The sequence below is a fragment of the Schistocerca gregaria genome, chromosome 9, assembly GCF_023897955.1.
Source record: "Schistocerca gregaria isolate iqSchGreg1 chromosome 9, iqSchGreg1.2, whole genome shotgun sequence".
Lineage (NCBI taxonomy): Eukaryota > Metazoa > Arthropoda > Insecta > Orthoptera > Acrididae > Schistocerca > Schistocerca gregaria.
Genome location: NC_064928.1, coordinates 237,610,775 through 237,635,073, shown reverse-complemented (window position 1 = coordinate 237,635,073; position 24,299 = coordinate 237,610,775). Strand labels below are relative to the sequence as shown.

Sequence of the window (24,299 nt, the reverse complement as noted above, 5' to 3'; positions counted from 1 at the left end):
GAAAAGCGCAAAGAAGTCGAACAAAGGCAAATGGTCTCCTCCTTGCCAACTCGAAGATCCTCTTCGGTGGTGTCACTGCGTGATACCTGCTCTCAGGCAGTCTCCGTGTCGCCAGAGCTGGACTCCACAGGTGACAGAAGAATGTCAAACACTTCTGTAGACCTCATGGAGCAGGATCCTCTGTGCCCTGTAGCAGTGAGTCTTCAAAGGCTGGCACTCGGAAACTGCCGAGGTGTCACCCTTCATTTTTTCCTCGTCATTACATTCCTCCAATGGAACATTTGCGGTCTTAAATCTAACAAAGAGGATTTACGGCTGCTCTTAGAATTGCAGCATCCATTTGTTCTTTGCCTTTAGGTAACAAAATTGCGTCCTCACAATCACTTTGAGCACCCACATTTCTTCCCGGTCTGTTTTGACCTTCCCTCCAAGGATTGCACTCTGTCATATGGGAGTTATGCTGCTCATACGGGATGACATTCATAGTCAATCCATCTCCCTGGCAACCCGCCTTCAAGCTGTTGCAGTTTGTCTTTTCCTTCCTCACTTGGCATTTTCCCTTTGTACCATATACATCCCTCCGTCATTCAGTGTCAGCAGAGCAGACTTCCTCCAGCTTATTGGGCAACTACCTCACCCCGTTTTGCTGCTCGGTTATTTTAATGCGCAGTATCCCATTTGAGGTTCTCCCAATACCTGTCCGAGAGGTGCGCTCTTGGCTGACCTTCTCTTCTGCCTTAACACAGAAGCTCCCATATTCCTTTCGGACTCCAGGCACACCTGTTTCCATTTGGACATATCCTTCTGCAGTGCCCACTTTGCCCGTTGTCTTGAGTGGTCCGTTCTCTCTGGCACATACTTGAGCAACCATTTCCCTTGTGCTATCTTTTGCTGACACCTATCCCCCCTACATGCACACCCAAATGGCAGCTTACTAAGGGCAACTGGAGGCTTTACTCCTCCCTGGCAACTTTTGACGAACATTTCCCCAATCGTGATGACCAGGTAGAATATCTTACGAATGATATCCTTACCGCCGCACAATGTTCCATTCCTTGTGCTTCCTCTTTACCACACCATGTTCTGGTCCTTTTGTGGACTGAGGCATACCATGACACAATTTGTGCACGGAGACATGCTCCCAGCATATTTACCGTCATCCTATGATGGCAAGCTCCATTCATTATAAACAGTTGCATGCACAGTATCATTGCATTCTTCAGATAGCAAAAAAGCTGGCTTGATTTCATTCACTAGTTCTTTTAACAGTTCCAATCCCTCTTCTGTCGTGTGGGCCAACCTCCGATGGCTCTCTGGAATCAGGATGCATATCCCAATTTACAGCCTGACAGTAGCAGACGATATCATCGTGGATGCTATTGCTATCTCGGACACCCTGTGCTGCCATTTTGTGGAGATTTAGAGCTCCTCTCACTATCACCCTGCATTCCTACATCGGAAACAAGCAGAGGAGGCTCAGGGAATACCCTTCCCTTCTCAGAATCGTGAGTGCTACAATGCCACCTTTACTATGAGGGAACTAGATCGCGCTGTCACTTCATCCCGATCCTCCACCCCAGGGCCAGATGATGTTCACTTTCAGATGTTGCAGCACCTTTCTCTTGTGGGCAATCACTTTCTGCTTCATACGTGCAACTGAATCTGGGCAGGGGACACATTTCCCAGATGCTGATGTGAAGCCAGTGCCATACCCATGCCTAAGCCCAGTAAGGACAAACACCTTCCTTCCAGCTATCGCCCCATTTCTCGCATCAGCTGTGTTTGCAAGGTGATGGAATGTATGATTCATACCCAGCTATTACAGTGGCTAGAGTCTCGCAATTTACTAACAACTGCACAGTGTGGATTTCAAACACTCTGTTCTGTTGTTGACCCTCACCTCACTTTGTTCACCCATATCGTGAATAGTTTTCTTCGGAAATCCCAGACTGTGGCAGAGTTTTTCGATTTGGAGAAAGCCTATGACACCTGCTGGAGGAGTAGTATCCACCGTGCACTCTAAGGAGTAAGCTCACTAAGGAGTAAGCTCGTCAGAAAATAACGGTGATGCATATGTATGTATGAAACAAACACAACAAAAGAAAACTTTTCTTGCTACTGGTGTTAAACAGTCTCACAGAAAGAATATGGGGTATTTAGATGCCTGTGTCTCGACTCACATCACTAATGATGGAAAGAAGCTCCATATTGTCGAGCCATGTAATAGTTAAGTGACAAGCATGGGAGGTGATGGCTTAGTAACAGAGACTATGAAGTGTTGATCTGACCTCCTATACTGGTGATAAAACAGTACAAGAAGAAGCATCTGATGTCATTCATATCCCAAACACAGCTGTAAATTTGCTCTCAATTAGTAAAATTGTAAGCAAAGGGCATAAAGTGACTTTTAACAAAACAATTGGGTTCATCTACATTGCAGAAGGTGAACCAAATGCCTTTTAACAAAAAAAAATTGGGTTCATCTACACTGCAGAAGGTGAACTAAATGCCTTTTGACAAAAAAAATGGGGTTCATCTACACTGCAGAAGGTGAACCAAATGCCTAAGAGTGGCATCTATTGTTTAAATACATGTAAAGTGAAACAGTGCTACTATACAAAAGATACGCGATTCTTATGGCATCGCAGGCTAGGACATATGAATTGTAAAAGTATGCTACGTTGTCAAAGGTTTCGGCAGGACTAAATGGAGATATCATAGTGAAGGATCCCTGTGAGTTGTGCCTTATGCGAAAATAGTCACGTCTCCCATTCAGACCGAGCAAAAGGTATATTAACATGACTTAGACTTAATACATTCTGATTTGTGTGGGCAAATGGAGACAATCTATTAGTGGAAATCATTATTTCAAAGAACTGTGACTGACGCCCGAACAACAGGGACTTATATACATTGACAATAAAAAATAGCACATTGAGAATGGCTAACTACTAGCTGAAATCTGGATTTGCATAATAAAATCCAAAAAGGCCGACTGATTGCTGCACTTCATAATTTATAAAATCATTATTTTCTCTTATTTATTGATGATTTTTCAAGATTCAAGTTTGTTTATTTGTTGAAGAAAACATCTGAGGGAACACAGATATTTGTAAACCCCAAAGCCATGATGGAAGACCAGGCAGGGAGAAATATGTCAATGATGAGCTAAAAGGATTTATGGCTTCTAAGGATATCATCCCCCAACTTACAGTATGTTATAATCCACAGGAAAATGGTGTTGCCAAGGCTAATAGAACATTGGCTGAAAAGGCTCATACTACGATGTTTGATGCTAACCTACCAAATGAGTATTGGGTTGAAGCTATGTCTACAGCTGCGTACCTATCAAATCGTTTACCATCCACCACACTCAGAGATAAGACGCCAAATGAACTTTGGCATAGGAAGAAAGCCTTTTTTATCACATCTGAGAATTTTTGGCTGCAGTGCAATGGTTCACATTCCAAAACCCCAATGCAAGAAGTGGGAAGTTGCAGAAGTCGACATTTGTAGGCTACTGTCAGGCAAGCAAAAGCTATTGATTCATCAATATGGAGACTGTCCAGATAATTGTCAGCAGGGATGTAAAATTGCTGGAGGATGGAAGTTTTTCTAGTTTGAAGACAGAGGAACATTATCTTGGGATTGGAACAAGAAGCAGTTCTTCAGGACAACAGTACTTCACAAACTGAAGAAGAAATTAGATCAGAAGACAGTGCTAATGAACCCTTTTATGCCTTTGACAGTGATTCAGTAGAAACTGAAGCTCAAGACAAGGGTCATGAGAATCGAAACATAGTTCAAGAGGTTACACCTCGAAGGTCAAACAGAGAACCAAAACCCAAGACATGGCCCAATCATGTTACTTACCATTTGAAACAAGGACTTCCATGTGAGGACATTGATATCAAAGAAGCTTTGAAAGGGGCAAATGATGAAGAATACAAAAAAGCAATGAAGAATGAATTTCCATCCATAGTTCGTAATAACACATTTGAAGAAGTAGACCTGCCCAGGGGACACAAACCACTCACGACGAAGTGAGTATTAAAAATAAAACCTGGGAGTAGCAGTACACCAGAAACAGTTAGGGCATGTCTAATTGTAAAACGATGCACTCAAGTTCCGGATGTTGATTATCAGGAAATCTTCACACGAGTGGTCAGGCATACATCCGTTAGATATCTCTTGTCTATGACAGCTCAAGTGACCCTGAAGATTGACCATGTTGCCATGACTACTGCTTATCTCTATGGAGACTTGAATGAAGAAATTTATGTCATTCCACCAGAAAATTTTGTAACTCCTGGAGGCTGAAGAAAGCTGTTTATGGACTCAAACAGGCTGGTAGAAATTGGAATCAAAAAATTGATGAGGTATTAAGAAAACTGAAATTGAATAGATCAAACACTGATCCATATATATATTTTCACAGAGATGGCACCAAACTAGTCATCGTAGCTTTATATGTCGGCAAAATGTTGTTATTCTCTAATGACAGAAGTTTCTCGAATCAGTTCAAAAGTTCCTTGAAGAGTTTTTTTGAGGTAAAAGATTTAGGACAGGTTTGCCAATGCCTAGGCATGGAAATTAAATAGGATTGTGATAAAGGAACAAATTTGGATCTCCCAGAAATCCTAGGAAAAAATTGTTCCGGAGAAATTTGGAATGAGTGAAGCCAAGCCGGTGTCAACACCACTTGAACTTGGTTTGAACTTCGTAGCAGCCGAATCAGGTGATATCGAACTACTGTGTCAAGAAGCAATAGGAAGTCTTCTGTATGGAATGTTGAGTCAGGTGTTGTTAATGTTGAACATCTGCCTTCTGAAGAAATGTTACCCAATGCTTCCAGGAAACCATTTGGCAATGACAGACATGAAACATGTATGAGAACCGGTGGCCTTTTGAAGTAAGTGGAAGAGTGATAGGACATTTAGACTTCATAATTTGTGTCACTGTTAATTTAGGGGACATGTAAAGGTATGTAAATTGATATTGGCAGTTCTTTTTTATTTTTTTTACTCCATTGTGTTGTAATTATTTGGTGGTTATTATATATTCTGGGGTGTTTAGTTCTTGTTATACACAAACTGATTAATTTGTAAAGCTTTCACGTTTATATTAAAAATATATCAACAGATAAATATATTCGAGATTAATTATATGAATATAATAGAGGGAAACATTCCACGTCGGAAAAATATATCTAAAAACAAAGATGATGTGACTTACCAAACAAAAGCGCTGGCAGGTTGATAGACACACAAACAGACACAAACATACACACAAAATTCAAGCTTTCGCAACCAACAGTTGCTTCATCAGGAAAGAGGGAAGGAGAGGGAAAGACAAAAGGATGTGGGTTTTAAGGGAGAGGGTAAGGAGTCATTCCAATCACCGGAGCGGAAAGACTTACCTTAGGGGGAAAAAAGGACAGGTATGCACTCGCGCGCGCGCACACACGCGCACACACACGCGCACACACACGCGCACACACACGCGCGCACACACACACACACACACACACACACACACACACACACACACACACACACGTATCCATCCGCACATATACAGACACAAGCAGACATTTGTAAAGGCAAAGAATTTGGGCAGAGATGACAGTCGAGGCGAAAGTACAGAGTCAAAGATGTTGTTGGAAGACAGGTGAGGTATGAGCGGCGGCAACTTGAAATTAGTGGAGGTTGAGGCCTGGCGGATAATGAGAAGAGAGGATATACTGTAGGGCAAGTTCCCATCTCCGGAGTTCTGACAGGTTGGTGTTAGTGGGAAGTATCCAGATAACCCGGATGGTGTAACACTGTGCCCAGATGTGCTGGCCGTGCACCAAGGCACGTTTAGCCACAGGGTGATCCTCATTACCAACAAACACTGTCTGCCTGTGTCCATTCATGTGAATGGACAGTTTGTTGCTGGTCATTCCCACATAGAAAGCTTCACAGTGTAGGCAGGTCAGTTGGTAAATCACATGGATGCTTTCACACTGTCGTACCCTTGTACTCTCTGCTGGAAATATCACATTGCCACAAAGAAAAATTATCCTAATCCTACTCCTAATGATCCAACTCCCCAAGACACTATCCAAATTGAACAGTTCCGTCCTCCATCACAGCGGGGCCCACCTCCTCTTCCTCAAAATCACCCTCTCCAAACCTTCCAGTAATTTCTGACTTCCAGCCTTGCCTCTCAATCCTTCTTAAAAAACCTTAATCCTACTCCCAACATCACCACTGCTGAAGCCCAGGCTATCCGTGATCTGAAGGCTGATCGATCCATCGTCATTCTTCCGGCTGACAAGGGTTCCACAACCGTGGTACTTGCTCGTCGGGAATATGTGGCTGAGGGACTGCGTCAGTTTTCAGACAACACTACATACAAAGTTTGCAAAGGTAACCCCATTCCTGATGTCCAGGCGGAGCTTCAAGGAATCCTCAGAACCTTAGGCCCCCTACAAAACCTTTCAGCTGAATCCATCAACCTCCTGACCCCACCGACACCCCACACCTCTACCTTCTACCTAAAATTCACAAACCCAATCCCCCCCCGTCCCCCATTGTAGCTGGTTAACAAGCCCCCACAGAACGTATCTCTGCCTACGTAGATCAACACCTTCAACCCATTACATGCAGTCTCCCATCCGTCATTAAAGACACCAACCACTTTCTCGAATGCCTGGAATCCTTACCCAATCTGTTACCCCCGGAATCCATCCTTGTAACCATTGATGCTACTTCCCTGTACACAAATATCCCGCACGTCTAGGGCCTCGCTGCGATGGAGCACTTCCTTTCACGCCGATCACCTGCCACCCTACCTAAAACCTCTTTCCTCATTACCTTAGCCAGCTTCATCCTGACCCACAACTTCTTCATTTTTGAGGGCCAGACATACCATCAATTAAAGGGAACATCCATGGGTACCAGGATGGCCCCCTCGTATGCCAACCTATTCATGGGTCGCTTAGAGGAAGCCTTCTTGGTTACCCAGGCCTGCCAACCCAAAGTTTGGTACAGATTTATTGATGACTATCTTCATGATCTGGACTCACACTGAAGAACAACTCCAGAATTTCCTCTCCAACCTCAACTCCTTTGGTTCCATCAGATTCACCTGGTCCTACTCCAAATCCCATGCCACTTTCCTTGACATTGACCTCCATCCGTCCAATGGCCAGCTTCACACGTCCGTCCACATCAAACCCACCAACCAGCAACAGTACCTCCATTTTGACAGCTGCCACCCATTTCACATCAAACGGTTGCTTCCCTACAGCCTAGGTCTTTGTGGTAAACGAATCTGCTCCAGTCCGGAATCCCTGAACCATTACACCAACAACCTGAAAACAGATTTCGCATCCCGCAACTACCCTCCCGACCTTGTACAGAAGTAAATAACCAGAGGCACTTCCTCATCCCCTCAAACCCAGAACCTCCCACAGAAGAACCCCAAAAGTGCCCCACTTCTGACAGGATACTTTCCGGGACTGGATGAGACTCTGAATGTGGCTCTCCAGCAGGGATACGACTTCCTAAAATCCTGCCCCGAAATGAGATCCATCCTTCATGAAATCCTCCCCACTCCACCAAGAGTATCTTTCCGCCGTCCACCTAACCTTCATAACCTCTTGGTTCATCCCTAAGAAATCCCCAAACCACCTTCCCTACCCTCTGGCTCCTACCCGTATAACTGCCCCTGGTGTAAAACCTGTCCCGTGCACCCTCCCACCACCACCTACTCCAGTCCTGTAACCCGGAAGGTGTACACGATCAAAGGCAGAGCCACGTGTGAAAGCACCCACATGATTTACCAACTGACCTGCCTACACTGTGAAGCTTTCTATGTGGGAATGACCAGCAACAAACTGTTCATTCGCATGAATGGACACAGGCAGACAGCGTTTGTTGGTAATGATGATCACCCTGTGGCTAAACATGCCTTGGTGCACGGCGAGCACATCTTGGCACAGTGTTACACCGTCCGGGTTATCTGGATACTTCCCACCAACACCAACCTATCCGAACTCCGGAGATGGGAACTTGCCCTTCAATATATCCTCTCTTCTCGTTATCCACCAGGCCTCAACCTCCGCTAATTTCAAGTTGCCCCCGCTCATACCTCACCTGTCTTTCAACAACATCTTTGACTCTGTACTTTCGCCTCGACTGACATCTCTGCCCAAACTCTTCGCCTTTACAAATGTCTGCTTGTGTCTGTGCATGTGCGGATGGATATGTGTGTGTGTGCACGCGAGTGTATACCTGTCCTTTTTTCCCCCTAAGGTAAGTCTTTCCGCTTCCGGGATTGGGTGTCTATCAACCTGCCAGCGCTTTTGTTTGGTAAGTCACATCATCTTTGTTTTTAGATAAATATATTCAACATATATGATGAGAATGTCAGTGTATCCACACTTTGGTCTCAGCCATTTTGGGCTTATACTACATTACTGATGTCAACTTGAGGGTAGAATCCTTTACGGTATCAGAGTCAGCAGCTGTGGATCACATCTATGAGAGGCACCAAATTCAAGAGTTGATTTTAAAAAACAGAAATTCCAGAAGCAATTTGGCATTTTCTCTTTCTCAAAATATGTAGTATCCTACATAATTTCTGTTAAATTCTCAGAATTTTTCTGTTTGGTACTTTTGAGCTGATGAAAATAGAAAGCAATTGCAATTAAGAAATTAGACAAAGAAGTTAAAAAGCAAACATTGTTTATAAATCCTGTTACACTGAAAAGTGAAAGTTCTCCTTTCCAGACACTGTAATGCTGTGTACTAGTGTTAATAGGAAAAATATAAAACATTGAAATTGTCTGATATTTCACTACTGAAGGTACCATTCCTATCAGAATATTATCATCTTTCAAATAAAATAAAATAAAATACAACAAAACAGCTTTTCCCATTCATTAATATTTTATCAAAAGTCAACTGTTTTGCCACCTGTGGTGGCATATATTGTGGACCAGGAATGTTTTACATAAAACTGTATAAGGCCGCTTACTTACTCCCTGCCCACCCGCCCTCTCACTCACTCACCCACCCTCCCACATGCCTGAAGTAGTGAGGACTATTCAGTAAGTGAACTTCCACAACAATGCATTTGCTCTTGACATTACTTGACAGCACTTGCAAACGCATCTGTTGATGCATATGTTTGCAAAATTGAAAAGTGGTCAATGCAGAAATGTCATGCATGCACCAGGTAGATGTGAGAATCATTAGGCAGTGGTTATAAACTGAAACAGGCCTATCATCAATGTCAATGTATTTTTAATTTTGACATAAGGTTTACAGCCCCAGTGGAATGATAATTTCAATCTTCAACACCCTCAATCTTTCTTTCCGTTCTTCATTGACTTAAATTATCACAGAACAGCCTTTTCCAGTGCACAAGAAAAATGACTCTTCTGTGTCTATGCCTGTGTTTATGACCTTTTTAAAGCTTAAAAAAAAATTTTATCCTCTCTGAATGAATATGACTTCCTGAATATAGTGAAGTATTTTTATAAATTTATTCTTATATATTTTTAAAAAGTATAAGATGTCAGTTATAAGATTAATTCATTCCATTGCCTAAAATATTACTTTTCTTGTATTTAAACCACTATAAGTATACCTTACATGTTTTATGAAATGCAGACTAGCAAAACATGCATTAAAGTTTCCTTTATTTACGTTGAATAAAGGAAAAAAAGTGTATGCTACCTGACAGCTCTTATTTCTTTCTAAACCCACTGTGTGTATTCTATCGTCATTGTCATCATCATCATCATCATCATCATCATCCATTAGCAGTTTGGGTATCTTGTGTTCTGTGACTACAGAAACTGTTCACACATTGGACCATGTCTTTATATCAATGCTTCCCTGGGGTTGATACTGTAGCACTTTGCCTGGCAATCTGTTCTCTAGCATGCTAAGAACAAGCTGGTGCTATTTAGATTAGTGCTTTGTTCATCAGATACTTTTATGTACCATTGTTTTCATACACATTCAGTTGTCAACCATCTCACATCCCTTAGGGAATGTGAAAAATTTCATCTGCTTACTGTCTACTCGGGCTTGATGTCAGACTTTGTTTTCATATAGAAGCTTTTTTTTTTTTATTTCACATTGTGAAATATTATGTTTCTTTCCTCATTTGCTTATCAACACTTCTTTGTAATCTGTTGACAAAATACTGAACTGCAAATGTAGAAAGTACTATCTGTGCATATCCAGTGCTTGAGTGGGAGCAACACTGTCAATTGATGTGTGTTAGGATACTTGATGATTGTACAATGACTGTTGGAAATCAGTGTTGCTTGAGAGGAATATTGTCAGTTACAAGTTCTGAATCTCACAAGTAATCAGATCTGTAAAATGTGATAGAAAGTTATTTAGTTCTTCTTTGACATTCCCCACCAGTTGCTACTTGAGTTCAAAAGAATGAAATGTTTCTTTCGTGGTAGTTAGGTGAAAATAAGTACAACATTTTAGGTCAGAATTGTGAAGCAAAACTATGTACATGTTATCCATAATGTGCACCTTGCCAGTTTTCTTGATTCCTCTGTCAACAATGCAACTGCAAGAGGTCCTTTAGTTGATAAGTGATTGCTCGATGTTCCTCCTCATGATGTTTTTGTTCGGTGTTATGCAAGAATTTATGTCCCACCTCTTCACTAGCTGCTTTCAGATTTATAAACATGTATTCATACCGATTTCCAATCTGTAGATTGCGACACACAATCTCTTTCACAACAAGAACTTGTTAATTGTTCTGTGGCGTTTCCATGTTTACATATTGTAATGTGTGTAAAACGTCAAAGAATTCTCACATGTATTAATGTTGTGTTTGGTCATCTGACACATACACACATGCATACACAAAACTATGATAAGCTGTTGAACTGTTTTTCCCTTATCTGTTATATGCAGGGTGATTTTGTGGTAAACAAAATGTGTTGTTAGTGTAACATTTGTAATTGTATGTGTTTTATTTTGTATTAAGGATGGGACTTACCTACACACCACAGCACATCTGCCTTACTGGAAGCCGAATTTCATTGTGAATGGTACTGGTGACCCAGGTGAATTTGCTGACCAGTTCATCGAGCACTTTTTCACCCTCTATGATGACCCTGATCGAATGAAACTCCGTGGATTGTACCATGAGAAGGCTTACTTCTCACTTTGCAGTTTATATTTGGATGCACAATTTACAACTCCCAATGCAAGGTAAAAGGAAAGTCAGTCTCTCTCTCTCTCTCTCTCTCTCTCTCTCTCTCTCTCTTTTCCTTTCTCACATAAATGAAATAGCTTTGGAAGACAATGGAAACCACAAATTAGAATGACATGGGTTTGAGTGCCTTAACCACTACACCAGGTCACTCTGAGTTTATTTGCGGCAGTGGGGAATTATTCAGAATAATATTTCCAGAGTGAATTTTCACTCTACAGCAGATTATGTGTACCAGACTGGGACTCGAAGCTATGGGATGGGTCATAAGTCGGGCAGGGAAACTCAGTCAGGAGAGCATTTGGTCACCGAAAGACAAATATTCCAGGTTTGAATCCCAGTCCAGCACACAGTTTCGATCTACCACTAAGTTTAAAGATAATATTATTTTAAACATTAGCAATTTTCTTATATTAGACCAGCCCCTCAGGTTTGATATGATGTCAGATTCCTTCTCACCCTGTATCAATGAGTGACTGACTTATTTCCATTGTAAAAAATGCCTGTGGCTTTGTCAAATGTTACAATGTTACACATCCATTATTTTGCTTGTATATTGCCTTCCTTTTCGGTTTCCAGGGGATCAGTTCAGAAATTCTATGCACATAGAAATTTGAACCAAACACATCATTTCATATATCCTTCGGAAATGGTATATGCCGCCGCCGCCGCACCCCCCACCCACCCACCCACCCACCCACCCACCCACCGCTCTCTCTCTCTCTCTCTCTCTCTCTCTCTCTCTCTCTCTCGCGCCCACACACACACACACACACACACACACACACACACACACACACACTTTTCTCTCTTTTACCAAATTAACAATTCCGTGATACCTCAGGGGCCAGATTTAGACTTTTAGTTCAATGTGCAAACTGTTTTTATTTTGTGTGTTATAGTCATGGCATTCACTGTTGTCTTTGTACAAAGGAAAGTTATTACATACAAAGGTCAACAAGGAAAAAATATACTGTGAGGACCTGTGAAGGATCACCATTTTGCGAAATAAATAACTTGTATGGTGAATATCACTCATTACCCTGATAACTTGATACTTTTTTTTCTTTTTTCTTTTTAACTATCCTTTGACATTAATGAATAAAAGAATCCAAAAGAGGAAGCTTTAATAGTATCTACTTCAGCCACAGAAGCAGTAATTCATAGTGCAAATATTGCTGAGCTATGTCTTTCAAAAAGATTAAGAATGTGGGTTGATCAGTTACATTTGCTGTCTCTATAAGGACCCAGTAGTTTTGTATCTTCAGATTTTTAAATTGGTTTATTTCTAAACTTTTTCTTAATTTTTTCAAGATTTCTTTGAGACATATGAAACCTCCTATAATGGGTTTTATCTGCATTGAGTGATAGACCATTTGAAGAAAACCAGTTTAAAATTTTAAACTGTACGTATCTCGTTCAAGATGGTTCCCATGACAATTCATCAGTGAGAATTGAAGTATTGTCTGCAAAAAGGATAATTTACTCTTTATATCGAAACAGAGAGGGAGGTCATTAATGAAAAAAAATATCGTTGTGGCACACTGCAATTTAAGGTCTCCCACTCAGAGGAGGCAGGTTCTCTGAATGGGTCATCAGCTTTACAGTCTGATTCTAGTCCTTTAGGTATTACTGAAGCCATGAGTAAACAGTACAGCCAAACCATATTATTTGCCCTTTTTCAAAAGATTGTTGAGGAATTTGTGGAAGTTGAGATGATGAGAAATATCACTACAGCTAATTTTAGTGGTCCAAGGACAAATCCTTGGAGAAGTGTATTGAACATGTTGCATAAGACTGAACTCATATATTTCAGTATTCCTTAGAAATATTGTCCGCACCAATGGACTATTTATTTTTTAATAACTTAATTATTCTTTCAGTATCATTTATTGAATAGAAGGTAAGGATATCTGTGGGGTTCTGTTGCTGATTACTTTCTGTAGAAGAACCAGTGCTTCATCCACTTCTCTGCTGCTGTCAAAAAATGTTTGTTCAATATTTCTGCAACCATTTCAAATTTCTTTATAATATTGTCACCTTTTTTAATTTCTATTTGTGTCATGTTTCCTGTTTTTCTGCCAGTTTCCCTCTTTTTATCACATTTCAAATTGTTTTTATTTTGTTTTCTAATTTTTCAGTTTTTATGCACATATTCTTAGATTTATTTATTACCTTCCTTAGAGTGCTACAGCTAAGTTGTAGTGCTGCTGTTTCTTGGGCCGAACAAGTTTTGTGAGAATTGTACATCATCCTCTTTGTTCTGCCAGATGTTTGTATTTCCGCAGTGAGCCAGATCTTCCTGTCAGTGGTTACATGGCCCTTTTTTTTTTTTAAGAAAGGTAGCTTCAAAGTAAGACATTAATTCATTTACTTGTTATTGACATGCTTCACTGTAAACAGGGCTCCAATCTATCTCGTGCAGGCTGTAGTTGAAATTTTTAAAGCTCTCATCAATCATCACCCTAAAAGATTTCCAATAACACTACGAACTGTCACACTGTACAGATTAATGTCTGTCAGTGTAAGTCATTGACCATCATGGTTGGACATATAGTGTGATACCATTGACTCTTGGCTTATTTATAGGTTTGTCAATCATATTTTGACAGTTATTAATACCCCTGGTTCGAAAATCCACCACTGGCATCACATTAAAAGACTCAATCAAATGTTCTAAATCTACATTACTATTGCTCTCATTTAGAAAATTTAAATTCATATCACCTGCAGTTATTAAATTCTTGGATCATGTTACCTGTAGGAGCCCTGTAAAGTACTATCACTGCAACTGGCAAGTCATTTATAGTAATCTGTACTCCACATATTTCAATATGTTCTCCATGCAGTGACTCTTTAAATCTAATGCTTTGTAAGATATATTATTTTTTTACGTAAATTACACCACCACCTTTCTCAAAGATAGTTCTGGAGTAATGTGTTGCTAGACAGTAACCATTAAGCTGCAACATTTCAACATCTTTCCTGTGGTCTTCACTGACACATAATACATCAACCTTTACCTCTTGTGGATTCTCTAAGAGAAGATAATTTCATTTATTTCACTTGTAAGTCCCTTTATATTTTGGTGAAAAATTGTCATTGCTTTGTTATTTGCAGAACCTGCATCCTTTTGCCTAAAATAGAATCCCAGGGCTTTGAAGCAATAGGCTCATTGTTAGCTGTTTCACTGATATTTTTGCTTGAAAAATGCTGTGATGAGATTGCTTGAGCCATTTGAGGGGAATATGTTTCGAGATGGAGTTGTTATTGTCTACTTCCACAGTTGTGTCAGTCAAAAGAGTACCTAATGCTTTATTTCCATATTAATTCTGGTAACAAAGAACACTCAGAAAAACAGAATGGCAACTTTAAATCAAGCATTGGTAAACATCTATAGAAACAAAGATATTCATATTGCACAACAAATGTGCAACATTCAAGAAGGCACAAATTGCTGTCATTTACGTAACAATATCTATAGCAGAATTTATCAATTCAATATCACGATGCTTGTATGGCCTGTCAAATTTTGTTATTGAAAAGATAGTGGACATTATACTAGACTCACTTTGTTTATTAATAAATTAGATTTTTTATGAGTTGTTCTTTTCCAGCCTGCTTAAAGATAACAGTAGTTGTCCCTGTACATAAAAAAGAGACAGGTTATTTGTTGATAATCACTGTCTTCTCAAAGTGTATGACTGTGTATCATCATAGAAGCACTGAGGTGCTACGGCATTCGAGATGCAGAGCTCACTCTTGTAGAATTCTATCGTGACAATAGCAAGCAGAAGATACACTTTAATGGTATGAGCTTTGTATTCCCAAATATTTCAAGACACGTGTCTCAAGGTTCTGTACTGGGACCCTTGTTGTTTATAATCCATATTAATGACATACTAAGTATCATGCCATGTAAATCTGTTCTTTCATTGTAATCAAAAATGACATAGGGGACCTAAAGGAACAAAGCAAACCAAAGAATTTGTAGTGTCTGGTTTAAGGACAGTGGATTACCTGTTAATCAGAATAAAACTGAAAGTGTTATTTTTAATCTACGCAATACCAACAACAATTGTATGTCAATTAAACTTCTGTCTGTAAGCTTGAATTCCAAATTAACCTGGAAACTCCATACAGATTCTGTATGTACTAAATTTTCAAGAGTCATATACCTGATACTTAGATTTGGAACGTGTGAGTGAAAGCAGGTCATATTACGAAATTTTTTTCATAGCCATATAACATACTTCATACTGCTTTGTGGCAGCTCCCCTAGTGCAGAGAGAGTTTTTATGTGACAAAGAAAGGCTGTCAGATGTGTATTGAGTGTCCTGAAAAACAATTTATCTTATAGGCCACTTTTAAAGAAGCTGGTTGTCATAACAGTCCCATCATTATTTGTGCTTAGTTGCCTGGTTTACACAAAAGAGAACACAGAGCTACACATTAAGGCATTCATTTCACTGTAACAATACATGTTGTTGTTGTTGTTGTTGTCTTCGGTCCTGAGACTGGTTTGATGCAGCTCTCCATGCCACTCTATCCTGTGCAAGCCTCTTCATCTCCCAGTACCTACTGCAACCTACATTCTTCTGAATCTGCTTAGTGTATTCATCTCTTGGTCTCCCTCTACGATTTTTACCCTCCACGCTGCCCTCCAATGCTAAAATTGTGATCCCTTCATGCCTCAAAACATGTCCTACCAACCGATCCCTTCTTCTAGTCAAGTTGTGCCACAAACTTCTCTTCTCCCCAATCCTGTTCAATACCTCCTCATTAGTTATGTGATATATCCACCTTATCTTCAGCATTTTTCTGTAGCACCACATTTTGAAAGCTTCTATTCTCTTCTTGTCCAAACTATTTATTGTCCATGTTTCACTTCCATACATGACTACACTCCATACAAATACTTTCAGAAACGACTTCCTGATACATAAATCTATATTCGATGTTAACAAATTTCTCTTCTTCAGAAACGCTTTCCTTGCCATTGCCAGTCTACATTTTATATCCTCTCTACTTCGACCATCATCAGTTATTTTACTTCCTAATTAGCAAAACTCCTTTACTACTTTAAGTGTCTCGTTTCCTAATCTAATTCCCTCAGCATCACCTGATTTAATTTGACTACATTCCATTATCCTCGTTTTGCTTTTGTTGATGTTCATCTTATATCCTCCTTTCAAGACACTGTCCATTCCGTTCAACTGCTCTTCCAAGTCATTTGCCGTCTCTGACAGAATTACAATGCCATCTGCGAACCTCAAAGTTTTTACTTCTTCTCCATGAATTTTAATACCTACTCCAAATTTTTCTTTTGTTTCCTTTACTGCTTGCTCAATATACAGATTGAATAACACCAGGGAGAGGCTACAACCCTGTCTCACTCCTTTCCCAACCACTGCTTCCCTTTCATGCCCCTCGACTCTTATAACTGCCATCTGGTTTCTGTACAAATTGTAAATAGCCTTTCGCTCCCTGTATTTTAACCCAGCCACCTTCAGAATTTGAAAGAGAGTATTCCAGTCAACATTCTCAAAAGCTTTCTCTAAGTCTACAAATGCTAGAAATGTAGTTTTGCCTTTTCTTAATATTTCTTCTAAGATAAGTCATAAGGTCAGTATTGCCTCACGTGTTCCAACATATCTACGGAATCCAAACTGATCCTCCCCGAGGTCCGCATCTACCAGTTTTTCCTTCGTCTGTAAAGAATTCGCGTTAGTATTTTGCAGCTGTGACTTATTAAACTGATAGTTCAGCAATTTTCACATCTGTCAGCACCTTCTTTCTTTGGGATTGGAATTATTATATTCTTCTTGAAGTCTGAGGGTATTTTGCCTGTCTCATACATCTTGCTCACCAGATGGTAGGGTTTTGTCATGACTGGCTCTCCCAAGGCCGTCAGTAGTTCTAATGGAATGTTGTCTACTCCAGGAGCCTTGTTTTGACTTATTTCTTTCAGTGCTCTGTCAAACTCTTCACGCAGTATCTTATCTCCCATTTCGTCTTCATCTACATCCTCTTCCATTTCCATAATATTGTCCTCAAGTACATCGCCCTTGTATAAACCTTCTATATACTCCTTCCACCTTTCTGCCTTCCCTCCTTTGCTTAGAACTGGGTTGCCATCTGAGCTCTTGATATTCATACACGTGGTTCTCTTCTCTCCAAAGGTCTCTTTAATTTTCCTGTAGGCAGTATCTATCTTACCCCTAGTGAGATAAGCTTCTACATCCTTACATTTGTCCTCTAGCCATCCCTGCTTAGCCATTTTTCACTTCCTGTCAATCTCATTTTTGAGACGTTTGTATTCCTTTTTGCCTGCTTCATTTACTGCATTTTTTATATTTTCTCCTTTCATCAATTAAATTCAATATTTCTTCTGTTACCCAAGGATTTCTAGCAGCCCTCGCCTTTTTACCTACTTTATCCTCTGCTGCCTTCACTACTTCATCCCTCAGAGCTTCCCATTCTTCTTCTACTGTGTTTCTTTCCCCCATTCCTGTCGTTCCCTTATGCTCTCCTTGAAACTCTGTACAACCTCTGGTTCTTTCAGCTTATCCAGATCCCATGTCCTTAAATTCCCACCTTTTTGCAGTTTCTTCAGTTTTAACCTACAGTTCATAACCAATAGATTGTGGTCAGAGTCCACATCTGCCCCTGGAAATGTCTTACAATTTAAAACGTGATTTCTAAATCAGTGTCTTACCAATATACAATCTATCTGATACCTTTTAGTATCTCCAGGATTCTTCCATGTATACAACCTTCTTTTATGATTCTTGAACCAAGTGTTAGCTATGATTAAGTTATGCTCTGTGCAAAATTCTACCAGACGGCTTCCTCTTTCATTTCTTAGCCCCAATCCATAATCACCTACTATGTTTCCTTCTCTCCCTTTTCCTACTGACGAATTCCAGTCACCCATGACTATTAAATTTTCGTCTCCCTTCACTACCTGAATAATTTCTTTTATCTCATCATACATTTCATCAATTTCTTCATCATCTGCAGAGCTAGTTGGCATATAAACTTGTACTACTGTAGTAGGCATGGGCTTTGTGTCTATCTTGGCCACAATAATGCGTTCACTATGCTGTTTGTAGTAGCTTACCCGCACTCCTATTTTTTTTATTCATTATTAGACCTACTCCTGCATTACCCCTATTTGGTTTTGTATTTATAACCCTGTATTCACCTGACCAAAAGTCTTGTTCCTCCTGCCACCGAACTTCACTTATTCCCACTATATCTAACTTTAACCTATCCATTTCCCTTTTTAAATTTTCTAACCTACCTGCCCGATTAAGGGATCTGACATTCCTCGCTCCGATCCGTAGAACGCCAGTTTTCTTTCTCCGGATAACGACGTCCTCCTGAGTAGTCCCCGCCCGGAGATCCGAATGGGGGACTATTTTACCTCCGGAATATTTTACCCATTAGGACGCCATCATCATTTAATCATACAGTAAAGCTACATGTCGTTGGGAAAAATTACGGCTGTAGTTTCCCATTGCTTTCAGCCGTTCGCAGTACCAGCACAGCAAGGCCGTTTTGGTTAATGTTGCAAGGCCAGATCAGTCAATCATCCAGACTGTTGCCCCTGCAACTACTGAAAAGGCTGCTGCCCCTCTTCAGGAACCACATGTTTGTCTGGCCTCTCAACAGATACCCCTCCGTTGTGGTTGCACCTACGGTACGGCCATCTCTATCGCTGAGGCACGCAAGCCTCCCCACCAACGGCAAGGTCCATGGTTCATGGGGGGAGGGGGGGTAACAATACTTGTGACAAAGAAAAGATTGACCAACTGTTTAGAAGACTAAGCAAGACTAAAAAAAAAGAATTATACGTACCATAGAGTAAAACCGTTCAGTGCACTGCTACCAGAAGCACACACTACCTCATTAAAAACATTCAGAAATGTTGTACAAAACTGACTTAAAAAGAAAGAAGGCTTTCTGTGTAATATAGGAATTTCTCAATTTTGCAAAAGAAATTAATTGTGTTTATCGTATGAAAATCTACAAGATTTAAGTGCTTTCTTTAATATAGTTATATGTATTATTATGCGTTATTCAGTTTTACAAACTATTAACATCAGTAGCATGTAAAATGCTCGAAGATGAAAATATATAAAAAGCTGTCATCAGAACCTTGACGATACTCCCTCCATTTGGAGAAGTTGAGTCAGCACCTCGCTACAACACTTGAGTAGGTGTCTTATACTTGTTAGCGAATGTGTCACCATATTTGTGGAAAAAGATGAACAAATTACAGGTGTAGCTTTGATTAGGGTCACTAGTATCATAGGGAAAAAATTTCTCATGTCCTTCCAACACAAACAAAACAGGATTTTTCCAATGAATTAAATGGATTCCTGTAGGAAGGCGTTACCTACAAACAAATCTGTGGTACGGCTATGGGCACCTGCATGGCACCATCCTATGCCAACATATTCATGGGCCACCTAGAGGAATCCTTCCTGAAAACCCAGAATCCTAAACCTGAATTCATTGTTGACAGCTTTGCTGTCTGGATTAAAGGTGAGGACACCCTATCCACATTCCTCCAGATCAGATCCTCAACTTCTCCCCCCTTTGCTTCACCTGGTCCTACTCAACCCAACAAGCCACCTTCCTAGATGTTGACCTCCACCTCAGAGATGGCTACATCAGTACCTCCATGCATATCAAACCTACTAATCACCAGCAACACCTTCACTTCAACTGCTTCTACTCATTCCATACCAAGAAGTCCCTTCCGTACAGCCTAGCCATCCTTGGTTGTCGCATCTGCAATGATGAGCAGTCCCTCTCAAAATATACTGAGGATCTCACTGAAGCCTTCAGTGACTGTAATTATCGTCCCAACCTTGTTCAAAAACAAATCTCCCATGCCTTATCTTTCCAGTCTCCCAAAGTTCCACAGTCCGGCCACAGAGGAGCATTCCCCTTGTAACTCAGTACCATCTGGATCTGAAGCAACAGAATTACATACCCCACCAGGGTTTTGATTACCTCTCTCGTCATGCTCTCTATCCTTCCCACCCCTCCAACAGTGATATTCTGCCAGCCACCGAACCTTCACAATATACTCAATAGACTTAGACCTGTCTCATACATCTTCCCACCACCACCATCTACTCCAGTCCGGTCACAAACATCACCTACCCCTTAAAGACAGGGCTACCTGTGAAACCAGTCATATGGTCTACAAGCTAAGCTGTAACCACTGTGCTGCATTCTGTGTAGGCATGACGACCAACAAGTTGTCTGTCTGCATGAATAGCAACTGACAAACTTTGGCCAAGAAACAAGTGGACCACTCTGTTGCTGAACACACTGCCAAATATGATATCCTTCATTTCAATCACTGCTTCACAGCCTGTGCCATATGGATCCTTCCCACCAACACTACCTTTTCTGAGTTGCGCAGGTTTGAACCTCCCTGCAAGATATCCTATGTTCCCGTAACCCTCCTGGCCTCAACCTTTGTTAGTCACTGTCCTCGCCCAGTAGGCCCCTTCCCTGTTCCCATTCCACCACTGCACAGCCGTTATTCCGCCACCACACCCAATCTTTTTATTTCTCTCCTTTTCTACCTGCAGTACTTCACTGTCGGCCACCCCCACCATACTATCCCTTCCTCTTTCCCCAACAGCCTCATCCTTACCCCCCAACCAGTCACAATCATGCACTGGTGCTGCTGTTTGCAGTGTGGGTTCAGTTGCCTGAGGCTGCAGTCGTGTGTGTGAGTTGTGTGTGTGTGTGTGTGTGTGTGTGTGTGTGTGTGTGTGTGTGTGTGTGTGTGTGTGTGTGCGTATGTGAGTCTAGTGTTGACGAAGGCCTTAATGGGCGGACGCTATAATTGTGAGTCTTTTTGTTGTGCCTGTCTGCGACTCAGCATGTCCACTGCAGCAACTTTTCTTCTCATAATATTCGTTATTAATACTTTCTCTTACAAAAAAATCATGTCTCAATAGATTATCTTGTATAAAATGTGGGTTGACAGATGACAAAGTACGTAGTATGGATAAGATTAAGACAGACGAGTTTGACAGTCATTTTTCATGGGGTTCATTGTAGCCATGACCTTTTTCTTTTTTTCTCTGTACCCTCTAAACACCTTCAAACTGTTATGCCACAGAACAAGTGGTCCACACACAGCAGGTGGAGATGCTCGTTTGCTGTCTCACCTTGGAAATGTTATATGTTCAAGACAGTCTCCCATCTGCACATATAACAACAATATTTCCCACTTTGGGGTGTCCTGATACTTACTACTAAATGTAATGAATATCTTTCATTGTCATGGAAGCTTGGAAATGGGGCATGTCATTTCATAAAAATGTTAGGTCACACTTCACAATGCTGTACATCAGCTCACTTATGAGACTTAACTTTTACAACACGTTCTTGATGAAAACAGCAGCAGTGATCAATTAGTAAATATATGGCAGAGAAACAATGTTTATGCTGTGACTACATTCTGAGGCACTGTTCAGAAAAGTGTGTATGGCTCTGGAACAAACGCTTTTCAAGCCAAAATTGTTTTCTGATTAGTAAATTGCTTTTCTTACTGCTGGTGTTACTTAGATTCATATAACAGTGTTGTGGAGAATGTAATTAGTTAAAATCAGTAAAATAATAGGTGACACTGTGTTTCAGTAAGATACACGGGGAAGTATGGAATCTGTTCATATAAAGAGGATTTAGGCTCGTGTAGGTGATCCAGCCGTACTGGTTTTCTCAAATCACTGCTGATGAAGACTGGCACAGTTCAACAAATAGGCCACAACCATCACCTTTCCTTTTGTTGCCCAATATTAAGACGTGTGAAATTAAGTACATTTTTATGCCCTTTGTATATTATTGTTGTGTTAATTGTTCGTATCGTACAGAAATTTCAGAGTTGCATGATTGATTAATTGGATGTATTAAAATTAGTTCTGGGTAAATTATAGATTATCCTAAGCTTTTGTTTTTTGCCACTAGTATAGAGGAGCATCTGAATAAAAATAGAGTAAAAAGAATGGCAATCAGAGTTCATCCTTGATAATTGTATGGGATAGATTTGTAATGTGTGAGGGGTTTAACACATGCCCCAATCACTTGCAGTTTCAATGCTAATGTCACCACTATTTTTAAGCCTTTATGTTGCTGTCAGATCACAAAATTATGAAGAAAGTTTTTCTTGGTTCCAGATTGTCTGCTTACATTGATCAGACCCGAAACCTGTTACGTTGCTCTGATCTGAAGAAGGCGAATGCTGCACTAACACACGGCTCAGAGGAAATCCTCGAAAGATTATCGAGCTTACCCACTACGCAGCACGATCCCTACACCTTCGCTGTGGATCTTTTGGTACATACGGTGAGTTACTCAGCTTCAGTTACTCGGTTGTACAACCATACCTGCTTATGTACTCTGGAAGCCACCATAGTGTGCACAGTGCAAATGGGTTATCTTACGTAGCAGTATCATTTTCAATTACCTGTTCCATTTCCACGTGTTGGGCATGAAGAATGACTGCCAGTAAGTCATGACACTAAAGGTTTATGTTTGCTATTGAAATGGTGGAAGGAGTGGACACACACACACACACACACACACACACACACACACACACACACACACACACAGCGAGAGAGAGAGAGAGAGAGAGAGAGAGAGAGTACATATCAGTTCTTGGCTGCTTCTTTTACAGCTTATATATGTATGAGGCATGTTCAGCAAGTAAGTGCACTGTGACCCTAACAGTCTGTTTCTTTTAGCGCTCACAACACTGTGTGGTAGAAAGGGATACCCTGACCAGAAAGAGCATTGCAGGGACACAGTAGTTTGTAAACTCATGTTGTAGTGACCAGTTGTATGAAAGATGTCAGTAAGAAATCCTTGCAGGTGTGAGTCATGTGCTTCCTACTTGTGGAAGGGATAACACAACCAGATTTTTTTCACGAATCAAAACATTTTATGGCAAAGGTGTTATGAACAGGAAAGCTGCTTTTAAGTGGTGGAGGCAGTTTAGTGGAGGCTGACAAATGTTATGATGAACGAGGAGTGGATGACCTTCCATTTTTACTGATGAGTTGCTCCAAAAATTCTAGGAAACTGTTTAAAGAGTGCCATTGACAGTGGATGAAAATTCTGTGATGTTACCACAACTCTCCAGAACTCTTACAAGACTCGCAGAAAAGCTGGGCTAGTGGAAACCATGTACAAGATGGGTCCCAAAAAATCTTACTGAGCAGCACAAGAAAAATTGGGTCAGTAAAAGCCACGAGTTTCTTGAGCTACTTGAATTGGAAAGAGAGGATTTTTTTTAGATCTATTGTGACTGGAGATGAAATGTGGGTGGTTCATTACACACCTGAGACAAAAAGACAGTCTCCAGTGTGGTGTCACACCAATGTCCCATCTGCCAAAAAATTCAAAACCATAATTTTAGGCAAAAAATCATGGCCTCGGTGTTTTGGAACTGAAAAGGCATCAATTTGGCCAAATTTCTGCCTCAGGGAGATGGTCAATGCAAAACAATAATGTGAGACCCTAAAGAAACTCAGAAGTGGCATTCAAAACAAAAGGAGGGGAATGCTGATGAGAGGCGTGTCCTCAGTGCACGACATTGCCTTTCCTTGCACAGCCTTAGCCATCATGGCACTCTCGGACTCATTTGGTTAGGATGTTTTGAATCACTTCTTGACTTTACACCTTTAGATTATCATCCTTTCATTTCCCTGATGGCAGATATGAGTGGAATTAACTTTTCCACAAACAATTTCTTTTTAATGGAAAAAGTGTACTTAAAAAAAAAAACTACTACACCTACTCCCTGTGTGTGTGTGTGTGTGTGTGTGTGTGTGTGTGTGTTCACATTTTCTTTCTACTGTGTAGTTCCATAGAGTATGAGGTTCTTGCAAATTATCACTTTTTGCAATATGTTAAGGAGCCCTTTATTTAAGTAACTCTTCAAGACCTTACCTCAGTAATACTTATTTTGCACACTCCAAATAGTTCATGAGATAAAGCAGCCACAATAAGTAAAA

The 24,299-nt window shown here is 40.6% G+C and overlaps 1 protein-coding gene across 1 annotated transcript in view; it reads left to right on the top strand.

Moving 5' to 3' along the window:
* LOC126291657 (nuclear RNA export factor 1-like) overlaps positions 1 to 24,299 on the top strand; it is a 143,115-nt gene that overhangs the window by 96,942 nt on the left and 21,874 nt on the right. The window contains exons 11-12 of the mRNA XM_049985230.1: positions 11,017 to 11,243; positions 22,458 to 22,626. Of these exons, the coding sequence (XP_049841187.1) occupies positions 11,017 to 11,243; positions 22,458 to 22,626 (396 nt within the window). The remainder of the gene's footprint in view (positions 1 to 11,016; positions 11,244 to 22,457; positions 22,627 to 24,299) is intronic.